General features: G+C 38.6%; 1 protein-coding gene across 1 annotated transcript; it reads right to left on the bottom strand.

The window, feature by feature from the left end:
* Positions 1–21,613: 21,613 nt before the first annotated feature.
* On the bottom strand, positions 21,614–21,981 carry LOC118010642 (cytochrome c oxidase subunit 7C, mitochondrial-like). The gene has a single exon (XM_035005187.1). The coding sequence runs from the start codon at positions 21,945–21,947 to the stop codon at positions 21,768–21,770; it is 180 nt and encodes a 59-aa protein (XP_034861078.1). The 5' UTR covers positions 21,948–21,981; the 3' UTR covers positions 21,614–21,767.
* Between the last annotated feature and the right edge of the window lie 2,022 nt (positions 21,982–24,003).

Genomic DNA, 24,003 nt, shown 5'->3' with positions numbered 1-24,003 from the left:
ATCAAAAACTAATGATGTGGGACGCCTGGGTTGCTCAGTCGTCAAGCGTCTGCCTTCGGCTCAGGTCATGATCCCAGGGTCCTGGGATCGAGCCCCACATCAGGCTCCCTGCTCAGCAGGAAGCCTGCCTCTTCCTCTCCTCCTGCTTGTGTTCCCTCTCTCGCTGTCTCTCTCTCTGTCAAATAAATAAAATAAAATCTTTAAAAAAAAAAAACAACTAATGATGTAATGTATCGTGATTAACATAACATAATAAAAAAAAAAGTGATACAAAAGGGCAATAAATTTGACTGGGGGCAAAAACGTCAAGGACCAAGGAAAGATTTTTAGATTTGGCATTAAGATATGAGGGAACATCCAAACCGCCAGTTTCGGAGGCATATTTGCAGAGTCTTACAAACAGGGCTGTGTGTGATATGAATGCTGGGAATGGTGGTGAGGTGCAAAAGAAGCACGAAAGTGACAAGTATTGGAGCAACAGAGGCATCACTAATGCCCACTAAGGGCAGAAATTTGGCAGTAAAAAGGAGAGAAATAGAATCTCAGCTAGAGGAGTTTACAGGATCGAATGAGGATGCTCTTGTGTGTTTGATTTCAAGAAAGAATGGAGGTGTGCGTGCTTGAAGAGAAAGGAAGAGACACCGAGGGGAACTACGGATGTTGGACAAGAAGTGCATAGGGGTGAGCCCACAGACGTAAGACATTTTTAGGTGAGTGGTCTTGAAACTTCAGAGTATGCCATTGTTATGGGTAAAACACTTTTGAGGGTTTACTTTGAACTCAAGTATGTTTATTTATTTAAAAATTGCTTACATATGCCATTGTTATATACATTTTAAAATTGTGCAAAATGGATATTTAAAAGTGAGGATATAAAAATAAAGTATTTTAAAATAGTTTATTCATGCACAAGTATTTTGTATTTAAAATTATTTATATCCACTACTATATATTATTAATAGTGATAATAATATATTTAGTGGCAGCAGAGTGATTGAATATGCTTCACTGTTTTTGAAAATCTTGATTTAACATTTTGTAATATAGCAATTCAAAGGTCTGGTTCTAATTTCAGCTTATTCCGATACTTGATTTTTTGTCTGTTATCGCTGAAAAAGATACCTCACAAAGACATGTAGATCTGATTGAAAGTAGTGTACCATTTGCTTGGCGTACCAAATCATGATCCTTGTTTTTCATTCCCACCCATCAGTTATGCAAGGGTGGTCACTGAAATTTAGCTAGGAACTTTCCATCTTCCCTCAAGTCAATCATTCGCTCTTGCAAACTAACTGTAAGGTGTTCTGTCTCTATTTTTAACAAATGTGTTTAAAAGCCATTGAAGTCCTCTGTTTGGAAAACAAATTTAAATAGGTCATGGGGGGTGTAATAATGTACAGCATGGCAACTATACTTAATGCCATACTGCGTATGTGAAAGTTGCTAAGAGAGTAGATCTTAAACGTTCTCATCACAAGGGAAAGGGTATGTGTGATGGTGGATGTTAACCAGACTCATTAGGGTGATCATTTTGCAACATATGCAAAAATCAAATCATGTAGTACACCTGAAACTAATATGTTGTATGCCAACTATTCCTCAGTTAAAAAAAAGGAAATGGGAAAAAATATTGTTTATTGAGTGACAACTAACACACAGCAAAAACACTGGTCTTAAACTCAAAAGAGGATTTCTAAGCAGAAGAAAATTCAATTGCCAAGTTTCTCAAGTGTGCATCTTTGGCTGCTTTCACAGGGAACAAACACAAGTCATTTGGAGCAAGCCCCTGAAATATTGCAACACTCTTCCAGCACCAGTTTTGAAACTGATCCTTCCACAGCGTATATTTTTAAAAACAATGACTTTGTTTTCAAATCATCACTGGAAATCACCTTTGCCTTGAAGAGAGATTAAACCTATCAAACATGTGCTAGTTAGCATTCTAGTGGCATTTACTGCTCACCATAGGAAAGGTTAGCAGATTTGTAATGCTTCTAATTTTGTAAAAAAAAAAAAAAAAAAGAGTATCATCTTTACGTTTGGCAATGATTTTACCTTAAGATAATTGCTTTGTCCCTGGGGGACCATGTTGTCCACTGTTGCTGCCCTGACCAACAAATGCAGGACCTATGGCCTAAGGCAAAGCATTATTTCCTGCTCACAGGTCCAGGGAGACTCTGCTCCAGGCTGTGGGTCACTGCGCTTGGCTCTGGGCGGCCCCGTGCATCTTATTACAGAGCATAGGCTGATGGGCAGCAGGGAATAGTCTTCTCGTGGTGATAGCAGGTGAGCAGGGATTGGCTAGTGCATTTTAAGCCTCGGCTCAAGCAACAGCCTCTAATACCCCATTGGTCAGAATGAATCACACAGTAAACTCAAAGTCAAGAGTGGGAAGAACAGTCTGCCCACCATGAATCTGTGTCAAGGGTATTAAAATGTACTTTTCTAGCAGGGGAATGAAGAATTGGGATCACTCAGTTCACCATAGGTTCCTAAGATTTTTGTGGTCACTTCTCATCTCACTAAAACATATTATACAAACTTCACCACAGGGAATGTTATCTTTGTCACTTTTTCCCCAGAATGTCTTTATTTATTCCTATCAAAGTTCTTGTCCCATCAGGAGTTACACTCACATGGCTTTTAACAAAGCTAAAACTTTTTTTTCTAATTATTTTTTAATGGAAAGCATTCCCTATTGAATTCTTCTACTGGCCACCCTTCCTTCGAGGTTCCCACGCACACACAAAGATCCTTCTTCTGTTCATTAGTGAAACCCAAACCCTGAAAACTGCCAAGTTGAAGCATGCCTGCAACATCTGTGGTTTCCTCCAACAGAATAACAAACTTCCCGAACTGCTTGACTTGTACTGATATTGATTCAATTTTGCAGCAGGTTGTTTTTGTTTTTGTTTTTGTTTTTGTTTTTGTTTTTTTTACAATTTATTTATTTATTTGAGAGAGAGAGAGAGAGAGCATGAAGGGGGGGGTTGGGGAGGTACAGAGGGAGAGAGAGAGAGAGAGAATCTCAAGCAGACTCTTCACTGTTTGGGGAGCCTAATGTGGGGCTTGACCTCACGACTCTGAGATCCTGACCTGAGCCAAAATCAAAAGTCAGATGCTCAACTGACTGAGCCACCCAGGCACCCCCAGTGTTTTTTTAAAATATAACTTCCAACAGTATTTTCTGACAGATAAATATGTATTTGTTTTTAACCATATTGTTTTCAATGTATCATTTTGGCCATTTTCACCACCAAAGGAAGAACAACTGTTTCCACTAGTGGTGTGTGGCTTGTTTGGTTTCCGTCTTAAGACATCTCATATGAGCATTCTAAGTATTTATCACCCAATTTAATGAAATGTTGAAGAGTACTAGATTGATACCGCATTATTTCAAATATTGCTGAAAAGTAGTAGGATTCTTTCATGTTTTTCCTGCTTGATTTTTTTTGTTTGTTTTAATGTGACTTGGTGTTCTATCAAAGGAGAATATCCACAATATCTGAAAAGGATATAAAAACACATCTCCCTTTTCCAGTTACCTATCTGTGTGACACTGGATTTTTTTCATCACCCACAAATAACAGGGCACCGCAAATTTAACTCCACAGCAGATTAAAGAATCCAGCTGTCTTCCATTAAGCCCGACATCAAAGAGATTTGCAGAAATCTAAAACAATGCCGTTTTTCTCGCTAATTTTTTCTGAAAATACAGTTCTTTTAAATGAAAATATTTAGGTTAATATACAGTGGGTTTGTTGTTGCTATTTTAAAACGAATTAATAAGCAGTCTTTTTTAAAAAAGATTTTATCCATTTATTTGAGAGAGAGAGCATGAGCAGGGGGAAGGGCAGAGGGAGATGGAGAAGCAGACTCCCCACTGAGCAGGGAGCTTGATGCAGGGCTTGATCCCAGGACCCTGAGATCATGACCTCAGCCAAAGGCAGATGCTTAATAGACTGAGCCACCCAGGCACCCTCCAAGCAATCCTTTTTGGTGGTAAATATATATAACATAAACTTGAGTATCTCAGTCACTTTTAAATGTGCAGTTCAAAACATTCATATTGTTGTGCAACTATCACCACCATTCACTTCTATCCATCTCTGGGACTTTTTTCATCTTGCAAAACTAAACACTACATATACCTGCTAATAGTAAGTCCCCATGCCCTCTCCTTGCGTCTCCAACAACCACCATTCTATTCTCTGTCTGTATGATTTTGACTACCCTAAGGACCTCACAAAAGGGGAGTCATAACAACATTTGTCTTTTTTCTACCTAGCTTATTTCACTTAGCATAACGTCTTCAAGATTCATCTGTGTTGTAGCATGTCAGAATGCCCCATTCATCCATCAAAGGACACTTAGGTTGCCTCCATGTTTTAACTATTTTGAATAAATCTGCAGTGAACACAGGTATGCAAATAGCTCTTCAAGACTCTGCTTTCAATTCTTTAGGGTATATACCCAGAAATAGAATTACCCAGAAGTAAAATTACTGGATCATATGGTAATTCGATTTTTAACTTTTTGAGGAACTGCCGTACTGTTTTCCACAGTAGCTATATCATTTTACATTTCTACCCAAAATGCACAAGGATTCCAGTTTCCTTTTTCATTTCTGTAGAATCAGTAGTAGTGTCTCGCTTTCTTTCCAATTTTAGTAATTAAATATTCTCTCTTCATTTTTTTTAGTTCATCTAGCTAAAGGTTTGTCAATTTTGTTGGTTTTTTTCAAAAAACCAACTTTTTGCTTAATCGATTTTCTATATTGTTGTTCGCTATTTTGTTTACTTCTCCCCTAATTTTTATTTCCTTCCATTTTAGCCTTTGTTTAGTTTGTTCTTTTTTTCTCAGTCAGTTGTTGATTTTGAGATCTTTCTCCTTTTTTCATGTAAGTGTCTAGAACCATAAATACCTCTCCCCACTCCCAGCAATGCTTTCTTTATGTCCCATAAGTTTTGGTATATTGTGTTTTCATTTTCATTCACCTCTTAAGTATTTTCTAACTTCCCTTGTGATTTCTTCTTGGATCCATTGGTTGTTTTAAGAGTATGTTGTTTAATTTTGACAAATTTCTGAATTTCTATTTTTCTTCTGTTAATTGATTTCTAACTTCATCCTGTTGTGGTCAGAGAATATATCTTGTATATCTATCTTTTTAAATCTTTTGAGACTTTATTTGTTGCTTAATATATGATCTATCCTGGAAAACGTCCCATGTGCACTTGAAAAGAATGGGTATTCTGTTGTTGATGGGTATAATATCCTGTATATGTCTGTTAGAGTTAGATGGTTTATTGTGTTGTTCAAGTCCTCTATACCCTTACTTTCTTCTGTCTGGTTGTTCAATCCATTATTGGGATTGAGGTATTGAAGTCTCTAACACTGTAGAATTATCTATTTCTTCTTTCAATTCTGTTAGTTTTTGCTTCATATATTTTGACGGTCTGTTATTAAGTGTGTAAATGTTTATAGTTCTTATACCTTCTTGCTGTATTAAACCTTTTACTAATACATAATGTCATTCTTTGTCTCTTATAACCTCTTCTGACTTGAAGTCTAGTTTGTCTGACTTTATTATAGCCACCCCTGTTCTCTTTTGATTTTTGTTTGCATAGAATTTCTTTTTCAATCTTTTCAGTTTCAGAGAGAGAGAGAACATGATCAGGGGGAGTGACAGGGGGAGAGAATCTCAAGCAGACTCCCTGCTGAGCACAGAGCCCGCCACAGGGTTTGATCTCACAAACCTGAGATCAGCAAACATAAGCTGAAATCAAGAGTCGGATGCTTGACTGACAGCCACACAGGCACCCCTCAATCTTTTCAGTTTCCCCCTGTTTGTGTCTTTAGATCTAAAGTGAATCTCTTCATTTTTCCAAAGAAGACATACAGACGGCTAACAGATCCATGAAAAGATGTTCAACATCATTCATTATCAGGGAAATACAAATAGAAACTACAATGAGATATCACCTCACACCAGTCAGAATGGCTAAAATTAACAACACAGGAAACAACAGATGTTGACAAGAATGTGGGGAAATGGGGAACCCTCTTACACTGTTGGTGAGAATGCAAACTGGTGTAGCCACTCTGGAAAACAGTATGGAGGTTCCTCAAGAAGTTAAAAATAGGGGGCGCCTGGGTGGCTCAGTCGTTAAGCGTCTGCCTTCGGCTCAGGTCATGATCCCAGGGTCCTGGGATCGAGCCCCACATCGGGCTCCCTGCTCTGCGGGAAGCCTGCTTCTCCCTCTCCCACTCCCCCTGCTTGTGTTCCCTCTCTCGCTGTGTCTCTCTCTGTCAATAAATAAATAAAAATCTTCTTTAAAAAAAAAAGAAGTTAAAAATAGAACTACCCTACAATCCAGCAATTGTACTCCTAGATATTTATCCAAGTATTCAAAAATATTGATTCAAAGGGATACATATACACCTCAATGTTCACAGCAGCATTACCAACAATAGTCAAATTATGGAAAGAGCCCAAATGTCTATTGACTTATGAATGGACAAAGAAGATGTGGTATGTATGTATACAATGGAATGTAATGTAAAAAAGAATGAAATCTTGCCATTTACGATGACATGGATGGAGCTAGATAGTATTATGCTAAGCCAAATAAGTCAGTCAGAGAAAGACAAATACCATATGATTTTACTCATATGTGGAATTTCAGAAACAAAACAAATGAACAAGGGGGGAAAAAGAGAGGCAAACCAAGACACAAACTCTTAACTATACAGAACAAACTGATAGTTACTGGAGGGGAGGTTGGTGGGCGAGATGGGTTAAATAGATGAGGGAACTTTTGAAGAGCACCAGTGTTGTATATAAGTGATGAATCACTAAATTCTACACCTGAAACTAACATTGCACTGTATGTTAACTAGCTGGAATTTAATAAAAACTTGGGGAAAAAAAGAACTATAAAAAAATAGAGTCTTTTGTAGACAGCATATAATTCAATGATTTTTTTTAATCCACACTACCAATCTTTGTCTTTTGATTAGAGAATTTAATCCATTTACATTAAAATTAATTACTGATGAGTTACTTAATTCTGTTATTTTACTGTTTGTTTTCTATGTGCCTTATAGCTCTTTTTTGTTTCTCATTTCCCACATTATTGTGTTTATTGACTTTCTGTGTTTAGTTGATTTTTTGTAATGAAATGTTTAATTCCCTTCTCATTTCCTATTGTGTATATTCTATAGCTGTTTTCTTTGTGGTTACCATGGGGATATCACTTAATAGTCTAAAGTTATAGCACTCTAATTTGACTTTATACCAGCTAAACTTCAATAACATACAAAACTCTGCTCCTTTACAGTTCCCTTCCTAATGCTTTTGGTTGTTGATGTCACAAAACTACATCTTTATACATTGTGTTTCCAAAAACATAAAGTAATAATTGTTTTGTTTTTAAATGAATTAAACTCTTAAGTTATGTAAAGAACAAAATGTGGAGTTACAAACCAAAGTTATAATAATACTAGTTTTTATAATTGCCCATGTATTTATTTTTACTGTGACCTTTATTTCTTTATGCAACTTCTAGTTGCTGTCTAGTGTCCTTTCCTTTCAACCTGCAAAACTCTCTTTAGCATTTCTTGCAGGGAAGGCCTAGAAGTAATGAACTCCCTCAGCTTGTTTATCTGGGAATATCTTGAGTTCTCCTTCACTTTTGAAGACAATTTTGCCAGAAATAGGTGGACAGGTTTTTTGGCTTTTTGTTTGTTTGTTTTAGCACTTTAAATATACCCACCCACTGTCTTCTGGCTTCCTAAGTTTCTGATGAGAAATCTGCTGATAATATTATTGAGGATCCTTTGTATGTGATGATACTTCTTTCTTGCTGCTTTAAAGATTTGCTGTCTTTCAACTGTTTGATTACTGTGCATTTCAGTGGGGGTCTTTTTGCGTTTATCCTCCTTGAAGTTTGTTGAGTATCTTGATTGTTTATAATCGTGATTTTCATTAAATTTGGGGAGTTTGGGCCCTTTGTTTCTGAAAATATTCTCTCTTCCTCTTTCCCTTTCCTTTTCTCCTTGATGGTGTCCCACAAGTCTCTTAGGTTCTGTTTACTTTTCTAAAATCTTTTTTCTATCTTTCCTTCTATCTTTTTCTCTCTAAAATCTTTCTATCTTTCTAATTTCCTATCTTCAAGTTGGCTGTTTCTTTCTTCTGCTTCCTCAAAGCTGCCTTTGTATTCTTCTAGTGAATTCTTTATTTTAGTTATTTTACTTTACAGCTCCAGAATTTATCTATCTATCTATCATCTATCTATCTACCTATCTATCTAGTTTTCTCTTTATTGATATTTACATTTTGTTCATACATCGTTTTCTTGATTTTCTTCAGATCTTTCTTTTGTCTTTGAACATCTTTAAGATAGTTGTTTTCAAGTCTCTGTCTAATACATCTGTCAGGTCTTTCTTGGAGACAGTATTTGGTTAATTTTCCCTTTGAGTGGGTCATATTTTCTTATATTTTCATATGCCTTGTGATTTTCTTGTTGAAAACTGAACATTTGAGTCAAATGAAATCAGATTGTTCCTTTGTTAGGTTTTGCTGGGTTTTGTTCTGTTTGGCTTTGTTTTAATTGCTGTGGGCTATTTCTGTGCCAAGGATCAGCCTGAGCTGTAAACTTAAGGTATCGTTAGGTCTTTTCTGAGACTAAGCCTTTCCTAGGCATGTGTGGTGACTTTCCAATTTCTCCTATATATGTGGTTGCTTTTGAATGTCCTAGGTTTTTGGGTTTTTTTTAAGATTTCATTTATTTATTTATTTGAGAGAGAAAGAGATAGCTAGAGAGAACACCATTGGGGTGGAGGGGCCAGGGAGAGGGAGAAGCAGACTCCTCACTGAGTAGGGAGCCCAACGTGGGGCTCCATCACAGGACCCTGAGCTCATGACCTGAGCCAAAGGCAGACACTTAACGACTGAGCCACCCAGGCACCCCTGAGTGTCCTAGTTTTTAATGTCTGACCCCAAAAGGAGGAAAAAGGAGAAAAACGAAGGGAGAAAACAAAGACTCTGGTCCTTTAAACCCCCGGGGAAGTGACTTCAGCTGGATGAGGAGGGGCTTATAACAACAGAAGAAGGTGCAAGAACAGGACTGCCCACCTTTGTGACCACACTTATGGGATCAGAAGCAGCAATCAGCAATTCAAATACATAGCCCCAGTATGTGGAGGACATGATTTTTATTGCCCTGGCTCCCGCAAGCAGCCTGCAAGCAGTTCCAGGAAGAAGCGCACAGCTGTGTGCCCCCAGAGTGGGTAAATAGCTGTTGCTGAGCTAAAAGCTAAGATTGACCAAAGTTTACCATGCAAGTTTTCCCCTGGAAGTTGCAAGTCTTCAACTGACTCCATAATTCCAAAATAGCTACATCAGACAGATTCTGCCAGTATAATTGTTGTCTGAGTGCAGAGACAGATTCCTAATGCCTTCTATTCTGCCATCTTCCCAGAATCCTCCTTGCCTGCTTGATTTTTAAGGGTCCTTTTAAATTGTGCTGCCACCAGGCTATCAATAACTAATATCCAAACCACGAGATACATTCAAGGGGGGGTCATTGCTTATGAGAGTGGATATAAACCTATATTTCAAATAGACTTATTAATATTTGCAAGGAATAGTGCCAACTTCTAGTCCTATCATTGTTTTTTATAATAGGTTGCAATGACACGTGATTGACAAAGGGCTTGTATGAGTAGTCACAAAATAACAGCTTTGCCTTTACGGTTTATTTGCAGGTATCTTTTGTTGGTGGTGGCCCATTTTCTAAGGGTTGATTTCATTGAAACATGAGCACACAATCTGTAAATCCACTTCCCACAGCTCAAATCTATGTGTTCCAAACTATTGAAAAGTGGAATAGCCTGAGACCACTATGGTCAGTCCCTCTGAAACCTTTCCCCCTGTGCACCTCCCACCCTGAGTGTGCAACATGGCCACAGGCGATGTGGAATAAGGGTGGGCAATCTTCTTACTAAATCACACTGAAGTGTAACTTTATTTTCACAAGACAAATGCATATAAGTAGAGCTTCTAATATTGATTCACTAATCCTATTCTGGAAACTGCTAATTCAGGCCAATAGTTATATAATGGTAAAAGAGTTTCTTAGTAAAATATTTGAATTATTTGTTCAAGATTAGATTCTACCAGCAGGGTTAGAAAGGCTAACTCAAAAGGTCTACTTCTCTTTCTTGGCTCTCTGATCCTGTAGTAGGTCTCCTTCATGGGCTGGTATTTCCCAGGAAGGTAAGTTATTTTCAGCCTAATTCTCAGGGTTTAAAGCTTTTTTTCTCTTTTTTTTAAGAATTTTTTTTTTAATTCATTTGAGACAGAGAGATACAGAGAGAGAGAGAGAGAGAGAGTAGGAGCAGTGGGGGCAGAGGGAGAAGGAGAGTAGGAGCAGTAGAGGCAGAGGGAGAGGGAGAAGCACACTCCCCACTGAGCAGGGAGCCTGATGCGGGGCTCGATCCCAGGACCTGGAGATCATGACCTGAGCCGAAGGCAGACGCTTAACAACTGAGCCACCCAGGCGCCCCAAAGCTTTCTTTTTTTCAAAGCTCTGTTATCTTTGTGACCTAAACAAAATATAATCTGTACAGTATAATGTGGAAATGACATGAATTTTTTTGTGTTTGGTTAAAATTGGTACTTCTGAAGATGGGCTATGGCTTTTCTTTGCTGTCTTATGCTAGAACTATTCATTTTGCTATAATCAGCTCTGACAACCTTGAGAGAGCCATTTAAAATTAGTCATCTTTTCCTTCCTGAGCTTAATAGACACCTATTTATGCAAGGACAGAGAAAGGATCTTTGCATTTCCAGGAAATAGATCATGAGACTGTGCAAATAGTGCTCTCAGACAGCACAGTGGCTAACAGAATTTTATGCCATTCAGGAAATGGGAAAGCAACATGAGCAAGGTAAAGAGCAAATTATGAATGTATTTCTTTTTCTAACAGACTGTCCAAAGAATTAGACAAAGAACATTAAACCCCATAAGAAGAATGAAGAATAATTTGACCTGTTGAAATAGTAGACTGAATCATTGGGAAATGAACAAGGTTTATCTTTAGCCATCCAGCCCTCCCTTTATTAATAACAATCTCTAATATTTTTACAACACTTTGCAATTTACAATTTACATAAAGCTTTTCTTGTTGGTAGCACCCTCCTTCTTGCATTCTCTCCTGGTCCCCATGGACTTTCATCAAATCTGATCAACTCATTCCAGTAAGCAGCTTCAAATCGTTTATGGAACAAGGTAGGGTCAAATTGGAAAAAAAAAATCATTCAAACAAAGGTAAAAATGACTGATAGTGTTTAATGCGTGACCTTTCCAGAGGCATTTGTATTTTACCAGAAGATAAGGTCTTAGATGAATCTGTAATTTTATAAATCAGGCAGCAAGAGAGGTTTTCTGGGGGAAGGGAGAGCATAGGACTTGCAGTGTCCTTTTTGATATCTCTGCAATGAAACTATTTAGGAAATCATTTTGCTCTCTGGCAAGGTATGCCTCTCCCCAAGTCTATATATCTGATAGCATACATTTCTTAGATTAGTTGAATTTAATTTATTAAAGCCCAGCTTTTCAAACTGCCCCAAAATATAGACTCTCAATGTTTTAGAGATTGAAAGAATCTTTGAGTTATTTTGGCCAAACCTCTTATCTTATAGATAAGAAAACTGAAGACAAGGAAGTCTAAATCCAAATGCTTTAATAAACAAGGAAGCTGATAATACGAGGACTAAACTTTGAATTGATCAGGAAAGTATCTTGAAGTGTGTTATTGTTATTTAGACACTGGCCAGGCACAGGATGTTGGGGTTTGTTGTTTTTGTTGATGTTCATAGATCTAACTCAACCATATTTGAGCAGTAGGAGATGTTACTATTCCAGTGCCTATTGATGTGTTGTTTTGATCTGCTATAATCATTACCTTTTGTCCCTAGATTAATCATTATTACTTGCATTAAACTTTTCTAATTGTATATTCATGAAATTTAATATATAATAGAATACTAGAAAAGTCAATAGATTCTTTTTTTTAAATATTTTTATTTATTTATTTGATAGAGATAGACACAGCGAGAGAGGGAACACAAGCAGGGGGAGTAGGAGAGGGAGAAGCAGGCTTCCCATGGAGCAGGGAGCCCTATGCAGGGCTTGATCCCAGGACCCCAGGACCATGACCTGAGCCAAAGGCAGGCACTTAACGACGGAGCCACCCAAGCGCTCCAATAGATTCTTTTTAATACCGGAGTCTTTCATCATATTACCAAAGATGTCCTTCCTTAAAATACAATATTGTTGAGCCACTGGATTCCTTGTTAGCTTTACATCATCATAGGTTTTGATGGAAAATCTTTAAACATCTTGTTGGTTAGCCACATCATGTTTTCAGATGAGACACTAAGACCCAAAGAGCCACACACCTAATTTGTAGCAGAACCAGATTGAGAGCCTAAATCCCCTGAATCCGTGTCCAGGTCTCTGTCCACCATACCACATGGCATGATTTTACAAGCCCAGAAGTCTCTCGTGGCTCCAGAAAGACACATATCCCATATACTTCAAACCTAGAGAATATTGACCGGTATGATTCCTTTGTTGTAAATCAAATTCTGGAAGAGGAGAGGAGAGACAAAGTTATTCTTCTCCCAGGCTTCCTGAGATCACAGGAAATATTTACAGATGATGTGTGAACCTCGAAGAGTTTGATTTTTCCATTCAGTTCTCTTTTGTTTTGCTTGGCCTTTCAAGGAAGGAAAATGTATAACTGAGTGATAAAGTCAATAAGCTCTGAATTGGCTGTTTGTTTTATGTTTTCCTCATTAAGTATTTCCATTTTGTGCTTAAAATTCAGAAGGTCATCTTAAAGAGCAAAGATTACATTCAAGATTAGCATCAAAGAATTTCTGGGAAAATTGACTGAGAAACCAAAATCCTGGTCCTTGGAGGAACTGTTCTTTCTGAGAAAAAACTGATGAGTCATGCTGGTTGTAGAAATTTGTAATCTGCCATGAAAATTGGGCATTTATGATTCAAAGATTTCCTTGGCTGCATCTACACTGAATCATCTGGAGGAATATTGGAAAAGACAAAACACAAAAAACAAAACCCAACAGTCAATTGTCTGGGTATTTTGGCTACCTAATGATAAGCATATAGCTGTTTACAAGTATTAAATGACTGTCTGAGGCTTTGTTTTTTTTTTCTCCCCAAACTTTTTATTTAAATTCCAGTTAATTAACATACAGGGTAATACTGGTTTCAGGTGTACAATACAGTGATTCAACACTTCCATACAACACCAGTGCTCATCACAAGTGCCCTCCTTAATCTCCATTACCTATTTCACCCATTCCCCACCCACCCACCCTCTGATGACCATCAGTTTATTCTATATATTTAAGTCTGTTTCCTTGGTTTTCCTCTCTTCCCCTACCCACCCCCCACAACATGTTCATTTGTTTTATTTCTTTTAAAATCCACATATGAGTGAAATCATATGGTATTTGTCTTTCTCTGACTGACTTATTTTGCTTAGTATCATACTCTCTAGCCTGAGTTTTTTATCATCCAGATTTGCAGTAATGGACATAGTCAAATTCAAACCTAGAGTAGCATCAGGGAACAATTCGTTTCTACCTGGAATATAGTTGGAAATTTAAGGCACAGATTTGGATGATTACTGGCTTAATGAAAGAACATAGTTTAGTTGGTGTGCAATGCACAACTCATATTCTCAAAAATTCGCTGAAAGAAAAATACCATGTAAGAGAAAGGATTGGAGTAAACCAGTGCAACTTTGTAATCAGAAGCCAGCACACTGTTGGCTTAACTGTGGTGTCTTTTAAATATACATGCTCAGTAAGGCACCTGGGTGGCTCAGTCGGCTGAACAGCTGACTCTTGATTTTGGCTCAGGTCATGATCTCGGGGTCCTGGGATGGAGCCCTGCATCAGGCTCTGCACTCAGTGGGGAGTCTGCTTGGGATTCTCTCTCTCCCTCTGCCCTTCCACTCCTCCTGTGCTCTCTCTCTCTCAAATAAATAAATAAATCTTTTAGAAAATTGTGAGATGTTTCAATAGAATGGCAGGGTGTCTGGAATGCTCAGCCCTGAATTCTACTGATTACTAATAAGAAAGAACAGGCACACATAACTTGCAGTTTCAAGGATTCACACTCACCTAAGAGTTCAGTGAAGAAATCCCTAGTGCCTAGAAAATGGAGAAAAAACACACAAAAGAGCAAGAGATTATACCAAATGAGGAAGGTCTGTTCTTAGCCACAGCTTTTCATCAGTCTTCAGAAGATTTACTGCTCACAGCTACCAAGCATCTAACCACTAGCAGCTTGGGCTTTCTTTCCTTTGTTTTTTACTTCTTCATAAAAGTGATAATTACCTTTAAGAGTGTGTTAATTATTTGGGTGATGAGTATAATTTGATGTCAATGGCTAAGTACCCTGGGTCAGCCTTGTCAGATGTCACCACCTCTGAGATGCCTTCCCTGACCACCCAGTCCACATATCAGACACCACCCATCACAATGTTTTGTTTCTGAAAATGTGATTATCCTTTCCTTTCTTGTCCATTTCCTCCCCGGGGTGTGAGCATTCTAAGGTCAGATTTCTTGATGATCTAGTTCATTGCTGGATCTCCAGGGCCTGGGATGGAGCCTGACACATGAGAGACAAATAGAGAAATTAGGAACAGTTAGGAATGACTAAAGAACAAGACTAAATAAAACAGAGCCAGATGATTGAAAAATAAATAATAAAATGAAATGATTAGTAATTATTATTAAATAATTTAAGTGATTTTATGGGTAAAAATTCAAAAGAAGGCTAAAAGATTAAAAATCAGAAAGAAATTTGGCAAAAAGATAAAGTATTAGGTGGAAGGTTTGAATGGCAGGGTTGGTATGCTCCCTGCAGTGATCCTCAGGGATTAGAACTGTGGATGAATCAGAAAGGCAAGGGATCCAGCTTCTTGACACCATAAATAAGAAACCAGTCATTGGAGACAGCCCAGATTCAAATCCTGGGAAGTCTAGACGATTTTGAAATGAGGCTTAAAGGAAATAAACATGTAAAGGTCTTAGCACTGAACCTGCTTCTTAGTGAATGTTCAAAACTGTCACCTTTTATTTTGTATTTTAAATCACTCAACAGGGTACTAATGAGCAAAACTGTCTTACCTTCCTCCCTGTAGCCCATCAGCCACCAGGTTGTTCCTGAAGTCAAAGGAGTGGAGATTTGTACAGAATGTCAGCAATCTCCTATAGGCAACATTTTGTACCATCTTTTCCCATTATTGTTGGGCATTGGAGTTTGCACTAGAACTCTACCTCTGGAATGGAAAAGGAGAATTAATATGGATAAGGATTCCAGTTATAAGCTCTATACAGGCACATGCAACCTGTCATCAAAGGCTCACCTCCATCTCGTGCTGTATTTTTACCATAATCTGTACCTACTTATGTTATGGCTCTTAATACCTGCATTTGTGTTCATAACCTTTTCTCTTAGAGGAAATTTGTCCAGGGAAGAGGCTTGTCTAAGTTACTGTTATGGACTGAGTTGTGTCCTCTCCTCCCTAATTCATAATTTGGAGCCCTAACTCCTAGTGTGACTGTATTTGGAAATAGGGCCTCTAAAGAAGTAATTAAGACTAAATGAAGTCATAAGGGTGAGGCCCTAAATCCAATAGGTCTGGTGTTCTTATAAGAAGAGGGAGAGAGGGTGCCTGGGTGGCTCAGTTGGTTAAGCGACTGCCTTCGGCTCAGGTCATGATCCTGGAGTCCCTGGATCGAGTCCCGCATCGGGCTCCCTGCTCAGCGGGGAGTCTGCTTCTCCCTCTGACCCTCTTCCCTCTCATGCTCTCTCTCATTCTCTCTCTCAAATAAATAAATAAATAAAATCTTTAAAAAAAAAAAAAAAAGAAGAGGAAGAGATACCAGAGATGCACAGTCACAGATGAAAGGTGAGGACACAGGGAGAAGCAGCCATCTGGAAGCCAAGGAGAGAGCCCTAAGGAGCAACCAAACATGTCAACACCTTGATCTTGGACTTCTAGCCTCCAGAACCATGCAAAATAGACTTCTGTTATCTAAGTTACCCAGTCTGGTATTTTGGTATCTTGTTATGGCAGCTTTAGCCAACTAATACATTTGTCTATGATGGAATTGGAAGATTGGCACTCAGCATCCCTTCCAACTTCCTTCCAGTGTGTCTTCCAATACTGTAGAGGTTAGAGAGCTTAAAATATTCTCGTCCAGTCTCAAATGTAAATTGGTTTCACTGATTAGATGTTCTCAAGGGAAATTTGGAAGGTGGAAGTGAGGCAGGGCCATCTTCAGGCTGCTGTGGGTGTTGCTGGGACAGGCACAGTCATAAAGTGCTGGGCTGCTCAGTAGCAGCATGGTAGTGTCCAGTCCTGGTTTGAAGGAGGTTGTGAGGCAGTTATTGTGGTGATCAAGGTAGACTCTTGATTGTCAGATGGCAGCTAAGGCAGCGTATCCTCAAACTCAACAGTTCCTGAACTGGATGATCTTCTTCTCCTTCTTCTCCTTCTTTTCCTTCTTCTTCTTCTCCTCCTCCTCTTCCTCCTCCTCCTCCTCCTCCTCCTCCTCCTCCTCCTTCTTCTTCTTCTTCTTCTTCTTCTTTCTTCGAGGGAGAGGAAGAATCTTAAGATCTTAAGCAGGCTCCACACTGTGTACGGAGTCTGACACAGGGCTTGATCTCACAACCCTGAGATCATGACATAAGCCAAAATCAAAAGCCGGACGCTTAACCAACTGAGCCACCCAGACACCCCTGAATGGTATCATCTGATTCTTCTACCCCTGACTGTGACAGAGGTAACAGCCACCTTGACAATGTTCTGAGAGTCATTTTGGGAACTCTGGTCTAGAAGTAGCTCCTCAAGTCTTTCCTGCTATGTCGTAAGTATTTAATGATCTGTATAAAATCTCTTTCTGCTTAAGAAAGCTAGCAGTGTCTGGTTTTTGCAGCTGAATCTGGATTGATGCATTCTTCTTTGTGTCTTTAGATTGAGCACAATGCCTGGCATATGTAGAAGATGAACAAACCCTTATTATTATTGTCTAAACTGGTGGTTCTTAGTCTTTGATGTGTATCATCACCTAGAAGCCAATAATGAACATGAAGGCCCAGACTCACTGAGAGAGAATAAGGCTTTTTATTTTTACCAAGTTCCTTATGAGATTCTAATAACTATCAAAGTTTGAGAAGTTCTGGATAAAAATTCTCTCAGACCTACCAGGGACCAGGCATCTTTGAAGGACATGATACCCAGTGACTCTTTTTATTCTCATATTGACCTTATGAAGTAGGAAATAGTATTATCCCCATTTTTTAGATGAGAAAACCAAAGAATGAAGAGTCTTGGAAATGTACCCAAGATCACACAGCTCGTAAGTAGATCTTAGTATCTAAACCCAAGAACCAAGGGACTTAGACCCCCAAGCTCATGACAAATACATTCTTGTGCATGAATTCTCTCTTCTCAGAAGAGCCTAAGGATGAGTCTCATTTAAATTTAAATCAGATTCCTTCAAATAATTTTTTAAAACTTAACAATATCCCAGTCTCGGGGCACCTGGGTGGCTCAGTCAGTTAAGTGTCCAACTCTTTATTTCATCTCAGGTCATGATCTCAGGGTCGTGAGATTGAGCCCCACGTTGGGCTCTGCACTCAGCGGGGAGAATGCTTGAAATTCTCTCTCGCCTGCCCTCCCCCCAAAATAAATAAATAAATCTTAAAACAAAAACAAAAACAAACCAACAACAATATCCCAGTCTCTGTGATCAGGTCATTTAGTTACTAAAGGAAAGTATTGAGCTAACAAAACTCTTTCTAGCGAAACAATAGTCTCTAAGGTAGATGCCAACAAACTTCAAAGTCTAATAAAATCTATTCAAATCAAGCAATAGCTTGAAGGAGTAATTACTTTCAGATACAAAACTAATAATTCCCTGAATATTATTATTATCTTTGAAGTGAAGAATAGCAAACTGACCCTTAGGTCCCTCTGTTTATTATTAGAAAAACATTATACATTTTCAAGAAGAACAGATCAAAATAGTGTTATTTAGCTGCAGAGTCCCACATTCCTTTTTCTTATTAATCATGTTTCTTACATTTTCAAGATTGCATCTCTAAGACTTAATAAAATCTTATTATTCTCCTAATGCCTAGAAATTAATAATGTAGAGGAAGATCCTGGAAGATGTTCATAGGAACTTCTTATAGAGATGTGCAGAAATGCACAGTGAATAAAAGGAAATATTATCCCCCTTTAAACTTTGTAAATTCTTTAGTCAATAGAAGTTCTCAAATTTAAATTTATCAGTATTAAAAGAGAGGATTTCTGAAAACTTCTGAAGTTGTCATTTTTATCACTAGTTTCACTAGTTGGGCTTATAAGGCAATAGTGGGACCTAAACATTTTCGAGGCAAAAATTACCCTCATTTATCCCAGAGAGGCAATGTGATGTCAAAGAAACTGGGTTCAAATCCAAGCTCTGTTATTATGAACTTTATTGTGAATTATGACAAGTTATCTAACATTCAAGTCTTATTTTTTATTTTTTTTTAAAGTCTCATTTTCTTAATCTGTAAAACTCAGAGAAAATAACCCCCATCTTATGAAATGTTATAAGGGTTAAATGAAATAATATTTTTTCCCTCCATGTTGAATCTCTGCAGCTCTGGAGAAGATGGAGAGAGAGATAAAGAGAGAGAGAGAGAAATGAAGGAAGAAAGGAAGGAAGAAATATAGAAAAGAATGGCAGCAACAAATCATAAACACCCAAAATAAACATTCTGGAATCATGAGAAAGCATGAGTTGAGTTATTAGATAATTTGAGTGTGAACTTGGAACTTTGCCTCCCAGTTTGACTAAACTGGGAAACTGGGATAAATGAGGGTAATTTTTGCCTCGAAAATGTTTAGGTCCCACTATTGCCTTATAAGCCCAACTAGTGAAACTAGTGATAAAAATGACAACTTCAGAAGTTTTCAGAAATCCTCTCTTTTAATACTGATAAATTATCACAACACAACATCACAACACAACATCACAAATCACAACAGTCCTGGTAACAGACTTCAACTAACAATCTATCTTGTTCTGTGATGTGAAGCAATTTTCTTAATTTTAGTCTTGTAAAGTACAAATTTCACTCTGTCAAAAGGAATTAAAATTTTTGACTTTCCAGGTTTGTTCTAATTCTGACAGTCTGTGTTGCAGGAATATAAAAAGTAATTCTTAAAATTTATAAAAACTTTTACATCTTTACTCATAAATTGAATACCTTAAAATGTGCTCTTCAACCATCCACATTTCCTATCCACTTTATTTGTATTGTCAAGTGAAGTTGTTCCAGCACATGAGTCATTTGAGATGGAAACATTTATCTGATGTAATGTGCCAAAGATATTCTTTTAAAATGTTTCCAGTGTGCTTAGATATTAAGTCACACACACACACACACACACACACACACAAGAGGTCTGACTAAAATACTGGTAGTGAATCACAGCCTCTCCTCCCTTCCTCCTTGGGGCTGAAGTTTGATTTTGCCACTTCCCTTTTCCCTTAACACAAGTGCTATTTGACATATTTCATGTTTAGTTCTATGAATTAAACTTTGTATTGTATTAGGACTTTGGAGAATATCACATCTGGGATCCACCAGAATGGACCACTCTGGACCCAGACGACAGCCAAGTGGTACTCTGCTAGGGGCTCTGACCAGCTCAAGAGGCCAGTGCCCAAGAGTGGAGTCCAATTCAGCAGGGACAAATGAGGAACAGAAGAATAAGGCAGCAATGTAAAGGGCCAAAGTTCTCCATAAAACAGAAAATCAAAATTGAAGTGTGGTAGAGAGAGGATATTAGGGAGACAATGAGGAGGTCAAAGTAGAAGAGGGTTCTGTGGATGCTTGTATGACTCGGACAAGGGCTTTTATTATTTATTTTCTTTTAAAGATTTTATTTATTTATTTGACAGAGAGAGAGCACAAGTAGGGGAAGCAGCATAGGGAGAGGGAGAAGCAGGCTCCTCGCCGAGCAGGGAGCCCTATGCAGGGCTTGATCCCAGGACCCTGAGATCATGACCTGAGCCAAAGGCAGCCACTTAACCGACTGAGCCACCCAGGCACCCCAGGACAAAGGCTTTTAAAGGACTATATTAAGAAGATAGGTACCTCTTGTGTTGGTTAAATTTAACCAGGTAAGGGGCGCCTGGGTGGCTCAGATGGTTAAGCGTTTGCCTTCGGCTCAGGTCATGATCCCAGCGTCCTGGGATCGAGCCCTGCATCAGGCTCCCTGCTCCATGGAGAGCCTGCTTCTCCCCCCTCCCTCTGCCTCTCCCCCTGCTCATGCTCTCTCTCTCTCTCTCTCTCTCTCTGTATCTCTGTGTCTCGAATGAATAAATTAAAAAAAAAAATCTTAAAAAAAAATTTAACCAGGTAATGTTAACCTGACTGGACTACAGTGCCCAGTTGTTTGGTCAAACACTAATCTAGATATTGCTGTGAATGTTTTTGGTGGATAGATATGGTTAGCATCTACAATCAGTTGACTTTAAGTAAAGCAGATTGCCCTCCATAACGTGGGCCTCATTCAATCAGTTGAAGACCTTAAGAGCAAAAATTGAGATTTCCTGGAAAAGAAGGAATTCTGCTTCAAGACTGTCATTAGAAAGCCTGAGTCTCTAGCGTGCTGCCCTGTGGATTTTGGACTCAAGACATCAACTCTTAGTTAAATTTTCAGCTTGACGACCTGCCCTATAGATTTCACATTTTCTAGTTCCCACAACCATGTGAGTCAATTTCTTAAAATAAATCTATCTCTATCTCTATCTCCTATTGGTTCTGTTCCTCTGGAGAATCCTACTGATAATACCTCTGTTGTCATTCTTCTCTAATACAAAAATGTAAAGTTCAGAAGACTCTGCTGGGCTGGAAGTTTGGGGTTAAAGCTGCAAGACTCCAGTCAAGCAGTTTCACCTGGAGAAATTTGGAAATCATCATTCCTCTTTTGACCACTTAAGAAGTACCTGCTACCTTCCAGGCACCACATTAGGTACTAGATGTAGATCAGGTTCCCCCCAGAAGCAGACTATGAAATAAAAATTTGAGGGTTCATAGTGTATTGGGGGTGATCTCAGCAAATACTTGCAGTGGAGTGGGGAAGTGAGATAGGGAAGGGCAGATAAAATGGGGTATGTTAGTGCATAGGGTACAGATGTGGGCTATTAGGTTCAATACTGCTGAGACTTCTGGGACAGCATATGGTGTGGGGCACTCAGCTGTTTCCCACAGAGTATGCTGACAACCAAGGCTACACATGATACGTTAATTTTCTAGATGTTGCAGTATTTAAAACATTTTTATATTGAAATACACAAAGGTATATTTTGGAATACACTTATCGTGTCATGAATTTTTTAGATAAAGCATAAGAACTCAAGGATATTTGAGCTGAGAAACATTGTTTTATTGTAGTCTTTGTCTTTTGTTCTCTTTCTTCTCTGTATCAAACATTTAATTCAATTTCCCATTTTTTTTCAGTCATGCCATAAGTTTATTTACAAACATAACAAGTACATTAAATTCAAGAGTTTGATCCATTTTTCAAAGAAATTGCGCATCTTAAAGTGCTTTTCTTCTTATCTATCTCATGGATTAACTAACATATCCTTATTTCTTAAGTAGTTGGTGTTTTACTATAAAAAAGGATGCAGCAAATCCAGATCCAAAGTACACAGTCATCATAATGAGTAGCTGCCACTTGTTTTTCACTGAAAATGGCAAATTCTTCCCTAGGCCCTCCTCATAGTGTCTCCTGTGTGTGAACCTCTGGATGCTCTGTCCCAACATGGTGCTGGTGGAAGATCTGTGAAAGGCACTAAGACCCAAGAGGAGGAAATGGTGGCACCATGCCAAGTCTCCCTTTTTTTCCCTCAGTTTCTCACTTGAAAGGCTCTTCCTTGCCAAGACACCCACTTTGTTCCAGGGTCCATGGCTTTGCTCTTTGCAATGCACAGAGCTTGTCTCAACTTAAGTCCTGGTAACAGACCTGATGGCCCCTTCCCTAGGACCCCTCCCATTAACAGGCATCTGCGGGTGGGGCTGCTGGTTATGCACTAGAGGTGCATGCTCTGCTCCTCACTGGCTCTGCTCCTAGATGACTAAGCCTGCGACAGATAGTTTTTGATCTTCTTCCAGGTCTATAACTTAACCCTGATTCCCCATATGCACCCTTACGGACAATTTTCCCTTCCCTAATGGACAGGGACAGGCCCCACTGTGGCCTTCAATTTGATCTCAATCAAATTAATACTTAATATTGTAGCTGTTCTATTCATATATATATATATATATATATATATATATATATATATATATTTACCTTGTATATGTTGCTATGCCTTCAAAAAAACTGGAAAGAAAAAAAGATGGCAGACAGTATGTAAGTTTCCTAAGAGGCAATGGAGGAAAGGTGGTACAAAACAAGAAAGAATAATTTAAAAAGAAACATCGTGGAATGGAAGTGTGTGTGTGTGTGTGTGTGTGTGTGTGTGTGTGTGTGTGTGTGGTGTAGCTTGGCTGGGGGAGGTAGGAAAGCAAAGCTATGGTCAGAGAACTGAGGAGAAAATGAGTCAAGTAGATCCTGCTCTACTGTGTTACCTGAAACCTAGAGGAAATGTCTGGAGAAACTAGGCCATCCATCACTTTGCAGCAGTAAGCTTCTTTTGCTCCAAGCTGTACAGATTGTATTAGAGAATAGGTTATTTCCACTGCTCACTTCTGCTTGTACAACCAGAGAGAATAACCTAGAATTCCAGTAGACTGACTTGCAAATACAGGGAGGCCTTCACGGAAAGTTATTTATGAACAAGCTGTTTTCTTCACAAGTCATCAATTTTTGTCTTTTTAAAAATAATAACACTTGTAAATTTTCTGTTCTTGTCAAATAATCTTTTACTTATAGATCTTATTTTGCAAATGGGTCAACCTTATTTATTTTTAGCTTTTATGTCACCATAATACTGAGAAAATGCCACATCAATAAGTACTATAATTTAGATTCTGGATTCTGAACTTCACACAACCAACTCTGTGGATAATAAATGATCTGGATATTGCCCAACTCTACTTTATTTGTGGTCCAATTAGCCTGAATGTCAGTCAGGAATTCTCACCTACAAGTGTTCATATCACAATGCCAATCTGAGACTGAAGTTATTTTGGACAATTTGGTAGAATCAACAAACCATTCTTCTCCTTCATCTTTCTCCCAGGATTGAAGATAAAATACCAGATCATTTCTTGCCACTCTCTTGTGGCTAGAGGTGGTCAGTGACACAGCTTTGGGCAATAAGATTCATGGGAAAGTCTTCTTGGGGGCTTCTTAGAAAAATAATCTTTCCTCAAAAAAAGAAGAGACATAGGGGCGCCTGGGTGGCTCAGTCGTTAAGCGGCTGCCTTCGGCTCAGGTCATGATCCCAGGGTCCTGGGATCGAGCCCCGCATCGGGCTCCCTGCTCCGCGGGAAGCCTGCTTCTCCCTCTCCCACTCCCGCTGCTTGTGTTCCCTCTCTCGCTGTATCTCTCTCTGTCAAATAAATAAAAAAGATCTTTAAAAAAAAAAAAAAGAAGAGACATACAAAGTCATTGCGAGCTCCTTTATTTTGTCTTCTTCCTGCCTCCCTTTGTAGGCAGTGGTAGAAAAATGTCAATTTGGAACTGCAGCAGCCACCTTAAGGCTGAATGGTGAAGGCCAACATGCTAAGGAGGGCAGAATGGTAAAGAAGGAAAGAGCTTAGATTTTTGATGATGTTGTGGAGGCATTAAACCAGCCTTTGTACATTCCTTTAGACTTGTTGGTAATAATAAATATCCTATTATTTAAACCAGTTACTTGGATTTTTCCCA

Source organism: Mirounga leonina, unplaced genomic scaffold (assembly GCF_011800145.1).
Source record: "Mirounga leonina isolate KUSES-001 unplaced genomic scaffold, KU_Mleo_1.0 Mir_129, whole genome shotgun sequence".
Lineage (NCBI taxonomy): Eukaryota > Metazoa > Chordata > Mammalia > Carnivora > Phocidae > Mirounga > Mirounga leonina.
Note: the sequence above shows the minus strand (reverse complement) of the source record. Positions and strands in the feature narration are given on the sequence as shown.